This window comes from Cercospora beticola, chromosome 1 (assembly GCF_033473495.1).
Source record: "Cercospora beticola chromosome 1, complete sequence".
In the NCBI taxonomy this organism is placed as follows: Eukaryota; Fungi; Ascomycota; class Dothideomycetes; order Mycosphaerellales; family Mycosphaerellaceae; genus Cercospora; species Cercospora beticola.
Genome location: NC_088935.1, coordinates 957,469 through 971,811, shown reverse-complemented (window position 1 = coordinate 971,811; position 14,343 = coordinate 957,469). Strand labels below are relative to the sequence as shown.

Sequence of the window (14,343 nt, the reverse complement as noted above, 5' to 3'; positions counted from 1 at the left end):
TCCACGCTCAAGCGGTGTGATTGGGCTTCACGGTATCACAACATGGGACGTGACAGCAAGCCCTAAAAGAGCAAGCTTACCTGCTCGCCCAGCCCTGCTCAGCCACTACGAAATTGCAAGGTCCCATGCACAATCAGTAATCTTGATGGAATTCAAGCCAGTCGAACAATCGCAGCGTGACAATTGTGGCACATGAGGCTGCGAATAGCCATTGACTTTTGAAGCTGCAGCCTGTATTGCAGGCTCACTGAAGTGAGCAGCCACAGGACTGCCTTTTTGGCGTATCTCCGAGCGATCATCTTTATCGGCGATGAGCAATACTTCAATTCTCGAGGTAATCAAACAGGCAACGCTCTCGCGGCAGCAGGTTTGGCCCTGGTCGATATCCGCGCGATCCGGGTGTTGTCATTCTGCGTTGATATGGCATTCGATACATCCATTGCGTGGACAATCTAAGGAGATGCAATGAGTATGTCGGTATTCAACTGCCGTACTCGATCAGAACTCAAACAGTTGCTTTCGAAACCGGTCCCGATAACCTGTCCTCGGGGGCAAGAAATTGTATCAGCCTGGCCCAGCATGTCTCCAAGCTTTCGCGCGGGTTCGATCCCATACCATGAGCCTCACACCTGCGAGACGTGAAGGTAAGCACGACTTAGCTCCATCGAGGGGTAACAAGGGTGCTCGATCGAGCTTCCGCACATACAATAGCCATGTGTTGCACCTGGAACCCCGGATCAAAGGGCAAGCACACTGGATCATACTGTCAATTGTTTCTGCTCATTTGCTCCTACGTCCAAGCCTCACGGCTGCTCTCAGCTCCATCTCGCGATCATGGCATCCAGCAGTGGGCTTAGACGACGACCCAACTTAGCGATGCGGTCAGAAGAGGCCTATGTAGCCAACAACGGCAAAGTCTTTCCCTCGGAGAAGCAAGAATCATTAGGATACAAGATCGAAGAGACACCACGAGTAGTGCGGCGAATGGCAATTGACACACCAACCGGCAGACTGATTCATCACGCTTTGGGTCTTTCCTTGCTCTGGTACATTTACTGCCGCGTCAAAGGATGTATTCAGCCTCAAAATGGGTCACCTCTCAGCAGTTGGATCCTTTGGCTCTTTCTAGCGTGTGAATTCATCCCAGCTCCGATCGATTTTATCCAGTACTTCGAGCTTTCTCTTACGCTCTTACCGCCCTATGGACGAAAGGATCCGCCCATGCGCAGGCTACTCGCCGGTCCAGCGCCAATCGTTCACATATTCCTGACGTAAGTCGACGACCTTACAAGATCTTGCAGTCATTGACAGTCGCAGGGTCTGCGGTGAAGATGAAGAGGTGATTATGGACACAGTGGCAGGTGCCGCTGTGCAAGACTATCCAAAGACTTCCTTCCGTGTCTTCGTTCTTGACGATGCGAACAGATCGTCACTCAGAGCCGCAGTGGAATCTTTCAACGTGGAGCATGTGCAGAGAGGGTACCTCCCTGTCGTGTACGAAGCCAGACATAAGGAACCCGGAGTACCGCATTACTACAAATCTGGAAATCTGCATCACGGCATACAACTTTCCCGCGCCAGATATGGTAGCTCTGAATTCATTGCTGGCCTCGACGCTGATCAGATTCCTCAGTCTGACTGGCTGCAACTCACGGTTCCTCATTTGATAGTCGCTCCTGACCTTGCTCTCGTCAGCCCGCCACAGTTCTCGTACAACATGCCGGAAGACGACATACTCGGGCAAGACCACGGATGCTTCCAAAACATCCTTGAGCCATTGAGAGGTCGGAGGAACTGCAGTCAGTGTAATGGCTCAGGGTACATCCTCCGACGCGCCGCTTTGGACTCCATTGGTGGCTGGCCTCTTTGCAACGTGGGAGAAGACCTCATCTGTTCAACACGTCTCTTAGCGCAGGGCTGGTCAAGTGCCTTCATACCCGACCAGATCCAAGCTGGACTAGCTCCTGAATCGTTTCATACGCTGATCGCACAGCGAATGCGTTGGGTAAGTCAGCGAGACATTTGACCAGAACATCGCTGAAGTATCACATTCAGTCTACAGGCGAACTATTGCTCGCAAAGAAATTCAATTATTTCTTACCCTTCCTCAACACAACCAGCATGGCATGGAAGCAGCGAATACATTGGATCGTGCATTCGTTCAAGAACTACGTCTGCTTGCTATTGCTCATCCCTCTTTTCGGCAGCCTCCTCTTGCCTGCCGTGGGCAGTACACTATCGACCACAGTTGATCGTAGGCGGATCCGCATGGCCTACCTCCTCTTCTTCCTGGCCAATAGAGTCTGGCAGCATTTGATGTTCGCCAGGATCGGCACGGGCAACTGGTGGAATATGGAAAGGTACAAACACTGGATCATCCCTTACCAGATCAACTCCGTCATTCAATCGTTCAAAACGGACGTCAAGAAAGCAGAATTCGTGGTGACCGGCAGTTTCCAAGATCCTCTGAATGAGAGGTCGGAGAAGGATCGATTGCCGTTCTGGAGACGGATGCTCGATCCGGTAATTCTCATGCACATAGCCTATGGAACAGCGGCCCTTGCATCTCTGGCGGCGTGGATCACCATCGTGTCGCTGACTCGGGACACTAAGTCTTCGAGTACAGGCTACATTCACACTGGCCTTACATTGCGACTGTTCGAATTTGTTCTCGGAGCACTTGTCCCCGTTCGATATATGGCTTTTCCGCCAAGTGTACCTGCGAGGCAGGAGAGACTCAGCAAAGACAGCAATGGAGTTTACAGACCTAAGAGGGATGCTTGGTTGCGACGTGAAAATGGACCGGTGACATGGAAGGACGCTTTTGATCTGGGTCTGATTTTGTTGGTCGACTGGCTGTGAGGGTTTCATCGAGATCTCTCGATTTTCGAGAGCGACTCCTCCATGACATGATGGATAGACGCATCACGAATCATCGTCACCCACGCTGCCCTTTGACCAGTCATGGGACCACATTCTCTCGAGAGTTGCTGGGAAACCACGATCAATCAAGCGACCAAAGAGCGAAGGATCTTCATGCTGACGGACATACTGGGTCCAATTTCCTGCAAAAATATACATATCGAAGTACATCAGGACCATGATTCAAGCGACATCTCTCTCTACGAGGAGCCGCCGACAACAGTAACGTACACGCAGTAGATGCTGTTGTTATCCTGGTCAAGGCCACCATTCTCGTATCTGGCTCCATTGAACTCGTCCTTCGCGTTCTCAATCCAGTACTCGCAGAAACGCTGGGCCTGATCGTCACTGGTGATCTATAATACCATCATATCAGTAACGTGAACAACAGCAAGCGGTGTTCTGATTAGCTTGACTGTACTTACGGCGCATTGGCATTTGCTGCTCACGCAGTGGTAATCTTGGTATCTCCTCCTGGCTTCGGCCTGAACGGCTTCGTTGGGTGTGATAGACTTGCCGTCTAGCGTTCCGGACACCTGAGAGTTACCTCTGCAGACGCTCTCGCAAGCGTCGTCGGATGTGCACTTTGGAACGATTAGTACTCGAAGAATTGGGCCGGCCTCAGTGTCTGGAATTCGATACGTACTGTGTCATCACGAGCGAAAACATTGCCGGCCAGAGCCAAGCTGGCGCAAGAAAGGATGATGGTAGCGACACGCATGATGATGAGTAATCTGATCAATGAAATTCGGTTCCGTGGGATGCTGGTCTTCGAGATTCGTTTCTGGTCTACAGTTCACATCCGGACAAGTCCAGAAAAGTGCCCCCTCTCTTGTACCCCAAACTCTAAAAACTTCCCCTAGCTCGGCCAGCCGCTCAGCACCTCCTAGTTCGATCTCCTCGGCCAGCATTCCTCGTATTTCACCTCCCAGTAACCTTCCTAGTGCCTCCTACAAGATTGCTATACAGTGTCAGACTCGCGCCAAGCATCTGGATAAGGTTCACCATCCATGTCCATGCCACGCGCCATATCATCGGAAGCCCCCTGTATTAGTACGGACTAAGCATTTGCACTGTAAGCCGACGAGATCCCATTGACTATGTCTCGGACTAATACGTTGCAGCGGCAGGCTCGGACGAGAAAGCAGAAAGAGCCAGAATTCGGACTTGCATGGCGAGAACGTTCCTGCCTTTTCAGCCGTTGTGCTGGTATGCTGTTGCCTGTTTCAAGATGCTGACACCGTATGTTTGCCGGTTTGTCCTCGATGCTGACTGCGCATTATGGGCGATTGAGGACTCAGGATGAAACGACAGGTTTGATGAGTTGGACATGAGGCGGTGGAGGATCCGAGTCGACTGCGATGCTGCCAATGGTTTTATGGAAGGTCTCAGTTGCAGAAGTTCTCGAACTGAACTTGATGAAGCCCTTCGGAGAGAGGACCGACGACACGAGATTCCAAGACAAGCCATTCACAGTACCATGATGGCCGAGATCCAAGCAGTGTGGGCCAAGCAGCAACCCGTGATGGATATTGCCAGCCAAGTCGACCTCTTGTCCTTCAAGCGTCAGGATGCGTACGCGTACGAAGGCGCAGCCACATTTTCAGCTCATCCAAGAGCAGAATCGCTCTGTCCCAGGTTCCTGCTCATCCGTGACACCCTATTCCGCCGAAGAGCATCGACCGTATGGAGCTCTTGCGATGCATTATTGCCACCGGAAAGAGGCATGGTATGAGTCGTGAGAACAGTGTCGTCGGTGGCCTTGACATAAAGCTGAAGTCAAGGCGCTGCAAGAAGTGTCCCGAATGCAGTGTCTCCGAGACACCGCATCTTTCCCATGGGCAACATGAACGTCTAACCAGAAGTCATCCTCATCGGAAGTGTCTGGGCTGACACCAGCAATTGGCCTCTCGGAAATGGGTGTCAAAATCGAGATGCCGCAACGAGGGCGGTGCCGCTTGAACGCTACAAATCAAGCTATTTCATGAGCTCATTATTGATCATGGCATGTGATCAAGTACCGACCCAGGCTCTGGTGGTGCCAGGAAATCGTCTGGTGTCTCTATCGGCATCTGGCGCTCCTCTGCCCATTGCCGCACAGCCTCGAAATTCCTGCAAACGTGCTTTGTGTTAAAGTCCACAAATGGTTCCGGTACAGGCGTATCTTTCGGTTGCCACCACACTTGTCCCAATACTCCAACGTCCACCTGGCACATGAGCTGCTGTCGAACGATGTCTAGACAATGTGCTGTTTTGGATGTCAATTTCAATCGCATATTTGTCACCCGAGAAGAAAGCTACTCACAGACATGCTTTTGCACGACCATCTCATCGTTCACGAAGGCTCCCGTACCCTTGGCCCGGTAGTAATCGATGTTGTAGTACAGAGCCTGGCGTACGAGATTCAAGCAATGCAGGTGATGCAGTCCTTCGAGGTGCGCTGGAAATCCTCCACCATACTTGTCGTTGATCTGGACATGGCCAGGTCGCAGTCCGGTTGACAGGCCAACATCTTTCGGTATTTGCATGCTTCGATCTACCAGCGATGGTTAGTCGCCAAACGTTATCTTTCCACAAGGCACTTGGATCTTACAATCTATCCCAAGAGCTTCCCAGGCTGCATCGGTTTCGTTGTTCCCTTTCAGGCGATATATGTTCTCGTCCATGAAATGGCCTTCGAATTGCGTCTCGTGGAAGGCAATGTCCAAATCTCGAGAAACAGGCGACGGAGCCATGGTTTGCGAAAACAACAGCTCGTTTCCTCGCGTACCCAGAGCCATTCCAATTGCAACACCAGCAGTCAGGCTGACTATTGCTGCAAGGACCACGGCGAAAACAACCCTCCAGCCATCTTTTCGAAGCGGTCGCTGGTTTTGTCGGTTGAGCGGTGTTTGGCTGTCATCGCTATAGTCGTCCTGCGAGGGCCACTCTTCGTTCTTCATCAGCGGAGTGTACGACATTATTGCTGTTTGTGTGTCTCGAAGATGTGATTGACGAAGTCAACAGTCGCAGCAGTGTGATGCATCGAGTTTACGATGCTGACTTTTCCGCGTCGCGACCTGCATGACGCAGTTGTACACCGTAAGGTTGCATTCTAAGAGCTCTACACGAGGTACGGAGGCTAGATCTACGGTGGCGTCCGTGTTTCCCAATTGAGCTTTGCCACGACCAGATGTGATCACCTCACAGCGTGGTAAGTTTAGAACAGCTAACAATATTTTTGGCAGTGACTGAGCACTAGTACAATCATCGTGATGCTTTAGCATCATAGACCGCCAGTGCCCGCATTGTTTTTCGGCAAGCGAGCGACACCAGAGCCGAAATGCCGCATCTAGCTCTGCAGAACTCTTCAGAGTTACACTTTGCGGATACGAATGGAATGGCGGGATACGAATAGCATGACGTCCCAAGACACTGACTAGTGAGTGAGTTCAATGGTAGAGTCGACCTCAGAGACGAGAGGTTACTTGGGAGCTGTGATCAATATCACATAAAAGACGTCTTCTCCCACGCTTCAAACTGAATCATCACACTCATCACTCCACAAGCATCACAACAGCTTTACAATCAACACTCTCACACACAACAACAACACCAATCTATCACCATGAAGTACAGCACCGCTCTCGCTTTCGCCCTCTCGGCCTCTGGTGCTCTCGCTGCCCCTACCACATACGCTGCCCCAGCCGACGATGGCACAAAGCCCTCCCAAAAGGTCTGCACGGCCTACCGTGCATACAGAACATGCCAGGGCCAGCCAAGCGCCAACCAGTCCTTCTGCGCTTCCCAGTTCGCCGGAGCCGCTGAGGTCCAGCCATACGAGGGCTCTGGCAAGACTACCTCAGTGGCCCCAGACGTCTACTTCGCCAACCTCGAGAAGAACTGCCCTGCTGCTCAGCCTACCCCAGCTGACGATGGCACAAAGCCCTCCCAAAAGGTCTGCACGGCCTACCGTGCATACAGAACATGCCAGGGCCAGCCAAGCGCCAACCAGTCCTTCTGCGCTTCCCAGTTCGCCGGAGCCGCCCAGGTCCAGCCATACGAGGGCTCCGGCAAGACTACTTCAGTAGCCCCAGATGTCTACTTCGCCAACCTGCAGAAGAACTGCCCAGCTGCCCAGCCTAAGCCAACATCTTCTGCTGCTCCAGCACCATCCAAGACCCCAGCTGCCCAGCCACCTGCAGACAAGCCAGCTGACAAGGGCTACGGTTCTTACGGTACCTACGAGAAGTACCCAACCCACTACGCAAGTGAGTATTAGTCCATCTCGAACATTTCATGTAACAATTATTAACGACGATCGATTAGGCTACGGAAAGTACGACTACAAGACCTACCAGAACTACGGATCGTACAAGAAGGAGTAGAATTTGAATCGATAACGATTCAACAAGCATGATAGAATATTGACTGGGATTTCTGGCGCATAATTGCATAAAGCGATGCATTGACGATCTTTAACGAGCTTGACGACAAACCGAGCAACGACCCTCATTGGCAAATAGAGTAATGCATAAACAGCATGTATATATAAAAGTAGTGGAAACAGTTTCACAACCTACCTCGATTTCACACATTCCCTTCCCAACAAACCTTTTGAGTTTCTGGATATTCTGAGACATGCGGCTGTAGTGCTCACTCAGCTCGAGTCTTTTTATCATCAATACTAATCACTCAGACCGCTGCTTTGCGGTTTTTATGCAACTCGCAAAACATGTTTGCCGTTAGCCGAGCTATACAGCCAAGTGTGGAATAGTGTTTGCAAGTGAATTCACCACGGATGTGGAGGAAGACTTGGCTTTTCTATTTTTAGCGGACACGATCCAGCCACCTCACTGCTCACATATTCGCCTCCAGCTGCATAATGTATCACTAACCTATCGGAACCCAACAGTGACATCGACATCACATGCGCTGTCATCGCCTCGCCATCAGCAAAACTCTCCGCCGGCGTTGATGTAAGACCTACGACCTGAATCTTTTGGACGACTACAAATTTTAGCTGGCTATTGAATTACTCGAAACGATAACTGTCTTTTCAGGCTTGCAATTTGCCCAACCCAGTCCCAGAGACGCTCCTCATCGTGATCATGAGCCACTTCATGTGGGACACGCGGATCTCCTTAGGCGCGATGGAAATCGCAGTGTTGCCATTCTCAGTTACTTACACCTAAGCACGAGCACAGTCTGCAGGCGACATTCAACATTCTTTGCTCCCAGCTGCAATGCCCATCTCATCTTGTGAGCTCCGGTGTTAAAGCACAGCAGTTACTTCCGGCGTTTCTGACATGGGAACTCACGAGAGAGTTCTTGCTGTGGCAATTGTCATGACAACAAAGCGATTCAAAAGCCGGAGCCATGATATCAATATGGAGCTATGTAGACGAAAGCGTTGCTGCGTACAAGTCTAGTACAATCACATAAGCTGTTCACCAGATCGTTTCGACTCAACTTGGCACTTTAACTATCGGCTACGCAGCCCTCACTGTTCACGGGACCCGCCCAGGAACTTAGTCTATGCCAAAACTTTCCGAAGGGGGCTAACGGGTCGATGAGGCCGATGAGACTAGACTTACGTGAGTGTGTCCAACGACACCACTCTGGCCTCTTACAATATATGCGCGTAGCTTCTACACAGATGAGACATCGTGCAACCTGCGGTTACCCTATAGCAGCATCGCGAGCGCGAAAAGCTCCATTTTTAATGCGCACACAACGATCTCAATAGAACAACTTGTCTTTACAGCTCTTCTCTATCTTTCCCTCAAGCGCTGTGCCAAACGTTCCTCAACCCACAAACCACTCTGTTCTGCGCGACAAACTCTACGCCGCCGAGCCAGCAATACTACTTCTCCCCGCCCCAGTCCCTGCCCCTCCACTCACACTTTGCGCAGCATAGCTCCCAGATGCACTCCTCAAATGATCATATCCCAACCCCCGACTAATCCTCAACCTCTGACTAGGATCCAAAACTTCCTGACAAGACTCAATATCATCAAGTGTGTCATTGAACACATCAGCCGCCATGACAAGCACCATATCGCGATTCCAATTGCCACGTTCCCGCCAGATCAAGTCCATGGCGCGAGCACGAATCTGTTCCATCTGCTCAAGTGAAAGCCCACTACTGCTGTCCACCATGCGCTGCAGAACGATTTGGAATTTCTCCTCGGTGACGATCAGTCGTTCGTCCGCTCGTTGCATCTCGGTCGTGTCTGCATTTGCTTCCTCGTCGTCATTGTTGAGAAGCGCGGAGACGGAGGACACTCGGTTTTTTGGGCGAGGCGGCGGGCCGAGCGCTTGTTGGACCGGCGCAGCTGTCGATGTGGGAGCCGCGTTCGGGTCAGGTCGTGCATGCCCAGTATTGATCGGCGGCGACTCTGTAGAAGGAGGCAGTGTGTTGGGATAATTCTGGCTGCCAGATCCTGAGTCGTATCCAAAGACATGAAAGTTTGGATGATCCCCTGGTCGATCGATGCCATTTGTAGGAAGTGAGAACGGTCCACTGCTGCGATCGCTTGACTTTTCGCCAGAAGTGTGGTTGCTTTGCTGTTGCTGGGGAACAGGCTGTGAAGCGCCATGAGCTTGAGATTGGCCAGTTGCTGGCGTGAACACGGGCGGCTGAGATCCGAGCATGCTCTGCTGCGAAAGCGGCACATTTTGTTCATCATGCTGCACGTCTTGCATCTCCGTGTCTTCTCCTTGACGCTGATTACTCGCATGAGGCGATGGACCGCTGCCATTTGTGCCAGCAAATGGAATAGCGTCCGGGTTGACTCCCGGTACCCTACTCGGCGTGGCGAGCAAGCGACGCTCTGGGAATTGTTGACCTAGCATGATCGGGCCGGAATCTTCGGTAGTCGTCTTTGACGGGTCGCCAACAGGCCCTACAGGAACGTCGATCATCGGTACAGCATCGCCCTTATGGTGCGCTTCTTGAACCTTCGCGAGACGCGCCCGTTCACGTGCCTGCTCGCGTTCAAATACGCCTTCGCACTCGGCGCACAGTGCCGGTTGCTGTTGTTCCAAGGTTCCCATGTCGACTTCGACATTAGCAAGCATTTCATTGGCCTTGAGCAATCTGTCTCCCTCCCCGAATTGCTTGGCATCTTTCGACAAGCGTTTGATATCGGCAAGAAAGTCCTTGGGACGCTTGTAGTAGCCATTGGATAGACGCTTCTCAATCGTGACAATGTCGAGATTGTAATAGAACTTGTCTGTCGCTACTTCTCTCAGCCCGGGCACTCCTTTGTGATCCTTAGCAACTTCAAAAGGCCGGAACAGAGCTTGCTGTTGTCTTTGTTCTTCGGTAAGATCTGTCGTCAAGACTTTTGGATCGGAATCGTCAAAAAGATAAGCAATTTGAGTCTCCTCGATCGGTGGGTTTCTGAACTTCTTGTACTTCAACTTGATCTGTTCCATCACGGGGCCAATGTGAAGCTTGAGGATGTTCAGCGTCTGATGGTCCTTCCGCTTTTGCGCTTTGAGCTCCGCTTTGCTCGGTTCCGCAGCTGTAGCTGTGACTGGCACTGGTGCTTCGGGAAGTACATCAAGCTTGCGCTTCTTGCGTTGATCGGGATCAGGGAGCTGATTCGGTGCTCGGCGGATGAACTCAAGGACGGCATGCCAGTACTCGCGTCGTGCAGACTCATCAGGCCGGTCAAGCTCGTACTGGTCTTTCCTGGAATAGCCAAACAAACTGCGAAGCAACTCTGGGTCTGTCTTCTCGTCATGCGTTGCTTGCTCTAGTATTCCAAGGAGCAAGATGGGGTCGGTTGGTGACAAGCTACGGAGAAGGCCGATAAAAGTCTTCTTCACTGGTTCGGCGACAGTGTCCCACCACACACTCACGTTGGGGATATAGATGACGCTAGGCTTATGGCGTTTCACTTCTTCGAAGAGTTGAACGACTGCAGCTTCGGGAGACTGAGAGCAAGTTAGCACCTTCACCGGCATTTAGTATAGTCACAACTCACCCTAGTGGAATCCTTCATCAAAGTCGCAAGATCGAAATTCTGCACATGTAGACCTTCAAACTTGCTAAGCAAGGCGGCGCCAAGGTACTGTTGACCCATGCCAGCCTTGCCTTTGATCAGAAGCCTAGGTCTGAACACGCGAGAAGATTCAAACTCGCGCTGCATGACTTCCTTTTCGAAGCCATTCTCGTCTTCGCGATCGTCATACATAGCCTCCTCGAGCGCGGTCGCCTTGCGTTTGCGTGGAATGATCTCGTCCAGACGCTGCGAGATCTGCTGCATCGGGCGCCTTAAGAGTGGCTCGATATCTTTCTTCAGCTGCGCCGCGCCTGACGCCGCTGAGCGCTCTGAAGAAGGCACGATCTTGTTGACCGATATCATGAAGTCTTTAGCCAAGACTTTGATTGTGCTGGGGTCGATAAGAAGCTTGCGGTCACTGGAGTAGATCTGAGGATATGTGCCTTGCACAGCGTTCAATGCTGCTTCGGTGCACAGGGCGCGCAGATCAGCGCCTCCATATCCTCGAGTCACTTCGGCAAGCTGATCTTTGAATTCTGGCTTGAGCGGGGGTTCCCATCCCTTGGTATGAATGTCTATGATTTTGCGTCGTCCAGCAACGTCAGGTAGTGGGAAGTAGAACTCGCGATCGAATCTTCCAGGACGGCGAAGGGCAGGATCGACTGAGTCGGGTCGATTCGTTGCTCCAATGACGATGACTTGACCTCTACCGTCCATGCCGTCCATAAGTGCAAGCAGAGTCGCCACAATGGATGCATGAATTTGTTCCTGCTTGCTGGAGCGCACAGGTGCAAGACCATCGATCTCATCGAAGAAGATGATACTGGGCTGATTCTTACGTGCTTCTTCAAACAACAGGCGCAGCTGCTTCTCGGCTTCACCCACCCACTTGCTGAGGGCGTCTGCACCTTTTCGCATGTAAAAGGTGACTTTTTGGCCGTGTGAGCTGACACTCGATGCCAGAGCACGAGCAAGAAGTGTTTTACCCGTGCCAGGAGGGCCATGAAAGAGAACGCCACGAGGAGGCGTGACATGAAAGCGCTGGAAGACTTCTGGGTATAACAGTGGCAAGGCGACCATTTCCTTCAGCTGGTTGATGTGATTGTCGAGGCCTCCAACGCCGTCAAACGTGACGTTGGTATCAACACCGAGAGGATCCGCGTCAGCCAAAGCTTTCTTGTCTTTGACCTTTCCAAGGCCTGGCGGCCCGCCGCCAGCACCTGTCAGGGGGTCGTTGTTGAGTGCTTGAGGCGCAGCTCCAGCGGCGAAAGGCCTCGGGAACGCTGACGTGGGCGTCATACCCACAGCACCACCGAGACCTTGCTGTCCGCCTCGAGGGGCAAACTCATCGTCGCTGCTGTCAGAATCGACTCCGCCAGCTGCGCCGATGCCATCAGGTCCTCCTAACACCGGAAGAGGGCCACCACCGCCACCGAAAGGTCCGTAGGTAGAGAACAAGCTGCGATAGGTATGTCCACCGCCACCTCGGCGATTGCGCTGAGGCGTGGCAGCAGGAAGCGCGGGCGCGTCATCGTCCTCCACGGGTAGCAACAGTTCAGGACGAATAATACGATAGTCTGGTCTGTTGCCGCGACTGCGCAAGTTGGGCTCAAAGTTGATTTCGTTTCCCCCTTCAGCAGCACGCTCGCGGCGTCCTCTTGAGCGACGATTGCGTCTCCTGTCCTCATCGAGCTCGGCAGCTTCGTCGGCGATTTCCTCGACGTCCAGCTCCTCTTCCACAGACGGCTCTCTCCTCGAGCGGCTCCGTCGCGATGCAGATTTGCGAGCGAGTCTTCCGGATCGTCGTCCTTGAGAGCTATCCTCGTTGCTACTGTTCCTGGCACGTCCAGGCTTGAGTAGGTTATCATCAGAGTCAGAAACATCTTGATCCGCATCAGCTTCGCCTTCTGCGTCTGGTTCAAAGTCACTGCTCTGCTCTGCACCCTGTTTTCGGTTACGCAGAGATCTACGCGAAGTGGTCTCCGGCTGGGACTGAGGAGGTGTCGAGGCTTTGCGGCGTGCACGTAGGCTGCGGCCCTTGACGACTGGGCCCTCATCTTCATCGTTGTCGTCCTCGCCAGGCGCATCGGGAGCTGGATCTGGCTGTGAGTTCTGTGATTCCTGCACAACCTGCTCCTCTTCCTCCTCATTAACATATTCCATTCGAATGTCCTCGTCCTTGGTCGTGGAGGTCGGAGATGTCCGGGATACTGCTGGCTCCTCCCCTTCCTCTTGTTTCGCGGCAGCTTGCTCGAGTTCGGCAAAGAAGTGCTGACCTTCTGTAGTTTGGCGTGGGTCGGAGATCGAATCTTCATGCGAGACTTCGAAGATGGCACTCGGCGGCGGCTTCTTGTGCGCGACGCCTTTGCCACCTCGTGTTGGACGTCGTGTGTTTGAGGGCTCCGGCGTGCCGCTCCCAGCTCTAGTGACAACATGGTGGCGCCCCGAATCGGTGAGGGCAATCAGAGGATCCGCATCATCGTGCGATAGACGACTGCTGCGTCGGCCGCCCGCTGAGCCTTGCGTTTGCAGCGATGGTGTGGGTGCGCGCCGGCTACCAGTGCGCGTTCGTATGACTCGACCGCCTTCCATGGTGTGTGCTATCTTCAGACGAACAATGAGCGATGGTTTGGTCAAAGCTGCTCGACGCGCCTGCTTGCTTCGTGCAGGTGTGGGCTGTATCGGGTCGTGATCGCTATCGGCTGGTTCTTCGTCCTCTTCGTCCTCACTCTCCTCATACTTTACTGCCTTCTTCGCGGCAGATCGCACACTTCTTCCCGTTCGCGGATTGCGTTCGATGGGCTTGTCTTCGTCGGTGTTGGTGAAAGAAGCCTCTTCTTCGTCGCTGGCAGCCTCGCTGTCGTCCACAATGTCGTCTGATGAGTCGCCGTAGCGCTCGCGACGGGGTTTGTCGCGTTTGCGCGGCGACCGCTTCTGCGACTTCCGTGACCGTTTCTGTGGGCGTGGCTCGGCCGCGTTGTCGTCGAAGTCCTCGTCGTCTGAGTCGGATCTCGTGGGATCCCAGACTTGCAGCGCTTTTCGTTTCATTCTGCTGCCGCTGCGCGCTACTGCTGCTGGTGCCTGGATGCGGGGAGGGCGGTCGCGTTTCCTCGAGGCATCAGGTCGCGAACGTGGGTACGTTAAGAGGGAGGAACGCCAAGATCAGCCTCCAACAACACGAGTACAACGAGTCGCAGGCAAGAACAAGAGCGATATTGATACAGTGGTGATGTTACTCGATGCACTCGTGCTGTTGTTGCCACTGGGAGGCAGCGGGAGAGGCGATGGGAAAGTGATGGATGCGAGATGGGCCGCAGCCAAGAATGGGAACTTGATAGCGCGTCACGCCTGATCACCGAATCTCACACAAAACACTTCTCGACGACCACGACCAAATAGCATGCTCACCAAGCTGGAAACAGCACCA

General features: G+C 52.9%; 5 protein-coding genes across 5 annotated transcripts; 2 read left to right on the top strand and 3 right to left on the bottom strand.

Annotated features, from left to right (window-relative positions):
* Window positions 1–834: 834 nt before the first annotated feature.
* On the top strand, window positions 835–2,862 carry RHO25_000381 (uncharacterized protein; the record flags this gene model as incomplete). Its single annotated transcript, XM_023592998.1, has 3 exons — window positions 835–1,271; window positions 1,318–2,005; window positions 2,056–2,862. The coding sequence occupies 3 exons, from the start codon at window positions 835–837 to the stop codon at window positions 2,860–2,862; spliced, it is 1,932 nt and encodes a 643-aa protein (XP_023459149.1).
* A 260-nt stretch (window positions 2,863–3,122) lies between these two features.
* Window positions 3,123–3,643, bottom strand: RHO25_000380 (uncharacterized protein; the record flags this gene model as incomplete). The annotated part of the gene is made up of 3 exons (XM_023592997.2): window positions 3,123–3,278; window positions 3,348–3,506; window positions 3,569–3,643. The coding sequence occupies 3 exons, from the start codon at window positions 3,641–3,643 to the stop codon at window positions 3,123–3,125; spliced, it is 390 nt and encodes a 129-aa protein (XP_023459148.1).
* A 1,279-nt stretch (window positions 3,644–4,922) lies between these two features.
* RHO25_000379 (uncharacterized protein) lies at window positions 4,923–5,882 on the bottom strand (the record flags this gene model as incomplete). The annotated part of the gene is made up of 3 exons (XM_023592996.2): window positions 4,923–5,170; window positions 5,228–5,458; window positions 5,516–5,882. The coding sequence occupies 3 exons, from the start codon at window positions 5,880–5,882 to the stop codon at window positions 4,923–4,925; spliced, it is 846 nt and encodes a 281-aa protein (XP_023459154.1).
* A 647-nt stretch (window positions 5,883–6,529) lies between these two features.
* On the top strand, window positions 6,530–7,289 carry RHO25_000378 (uncharacterized protein; the record flags this gene model as incomplete). The annotated part of the gene is made up of 2 exons (XM_023592995.2): window positions 6,530–7,172; window positions 7,231–7,289. The coding sequence occupies 2 exons, from the start codon at window positions 6,530–6,532 to the stop codon at window positions 7,287–7,289; spliced, it is 702 nt and encodes a 233-aa protein (XP_023459153.2).
* Window positions 7,290–8,745: 1,456 nt separating this feature from the next.
* RHO25_000377 (uncharacterized protein) lies at window positions 8,746–13,964 on the bottom strand (the record flags this gene model as incomplete). Its single annotated transcript, XM_023592994.2, has 2 exons — window positions 8,746–10,848; window positions 10,899–13,964. The coding sequence occupies 2 exons, from the start codon at window positions 13,962–13,964 to the stop codon at window positions 8,746–8,748; spliced, it is 5,169 nt and encodes a 1,722-aa protein (XP_023459152.1).
* Window positions 13,965–14,343: the final 379 nt, after the last annotated feature.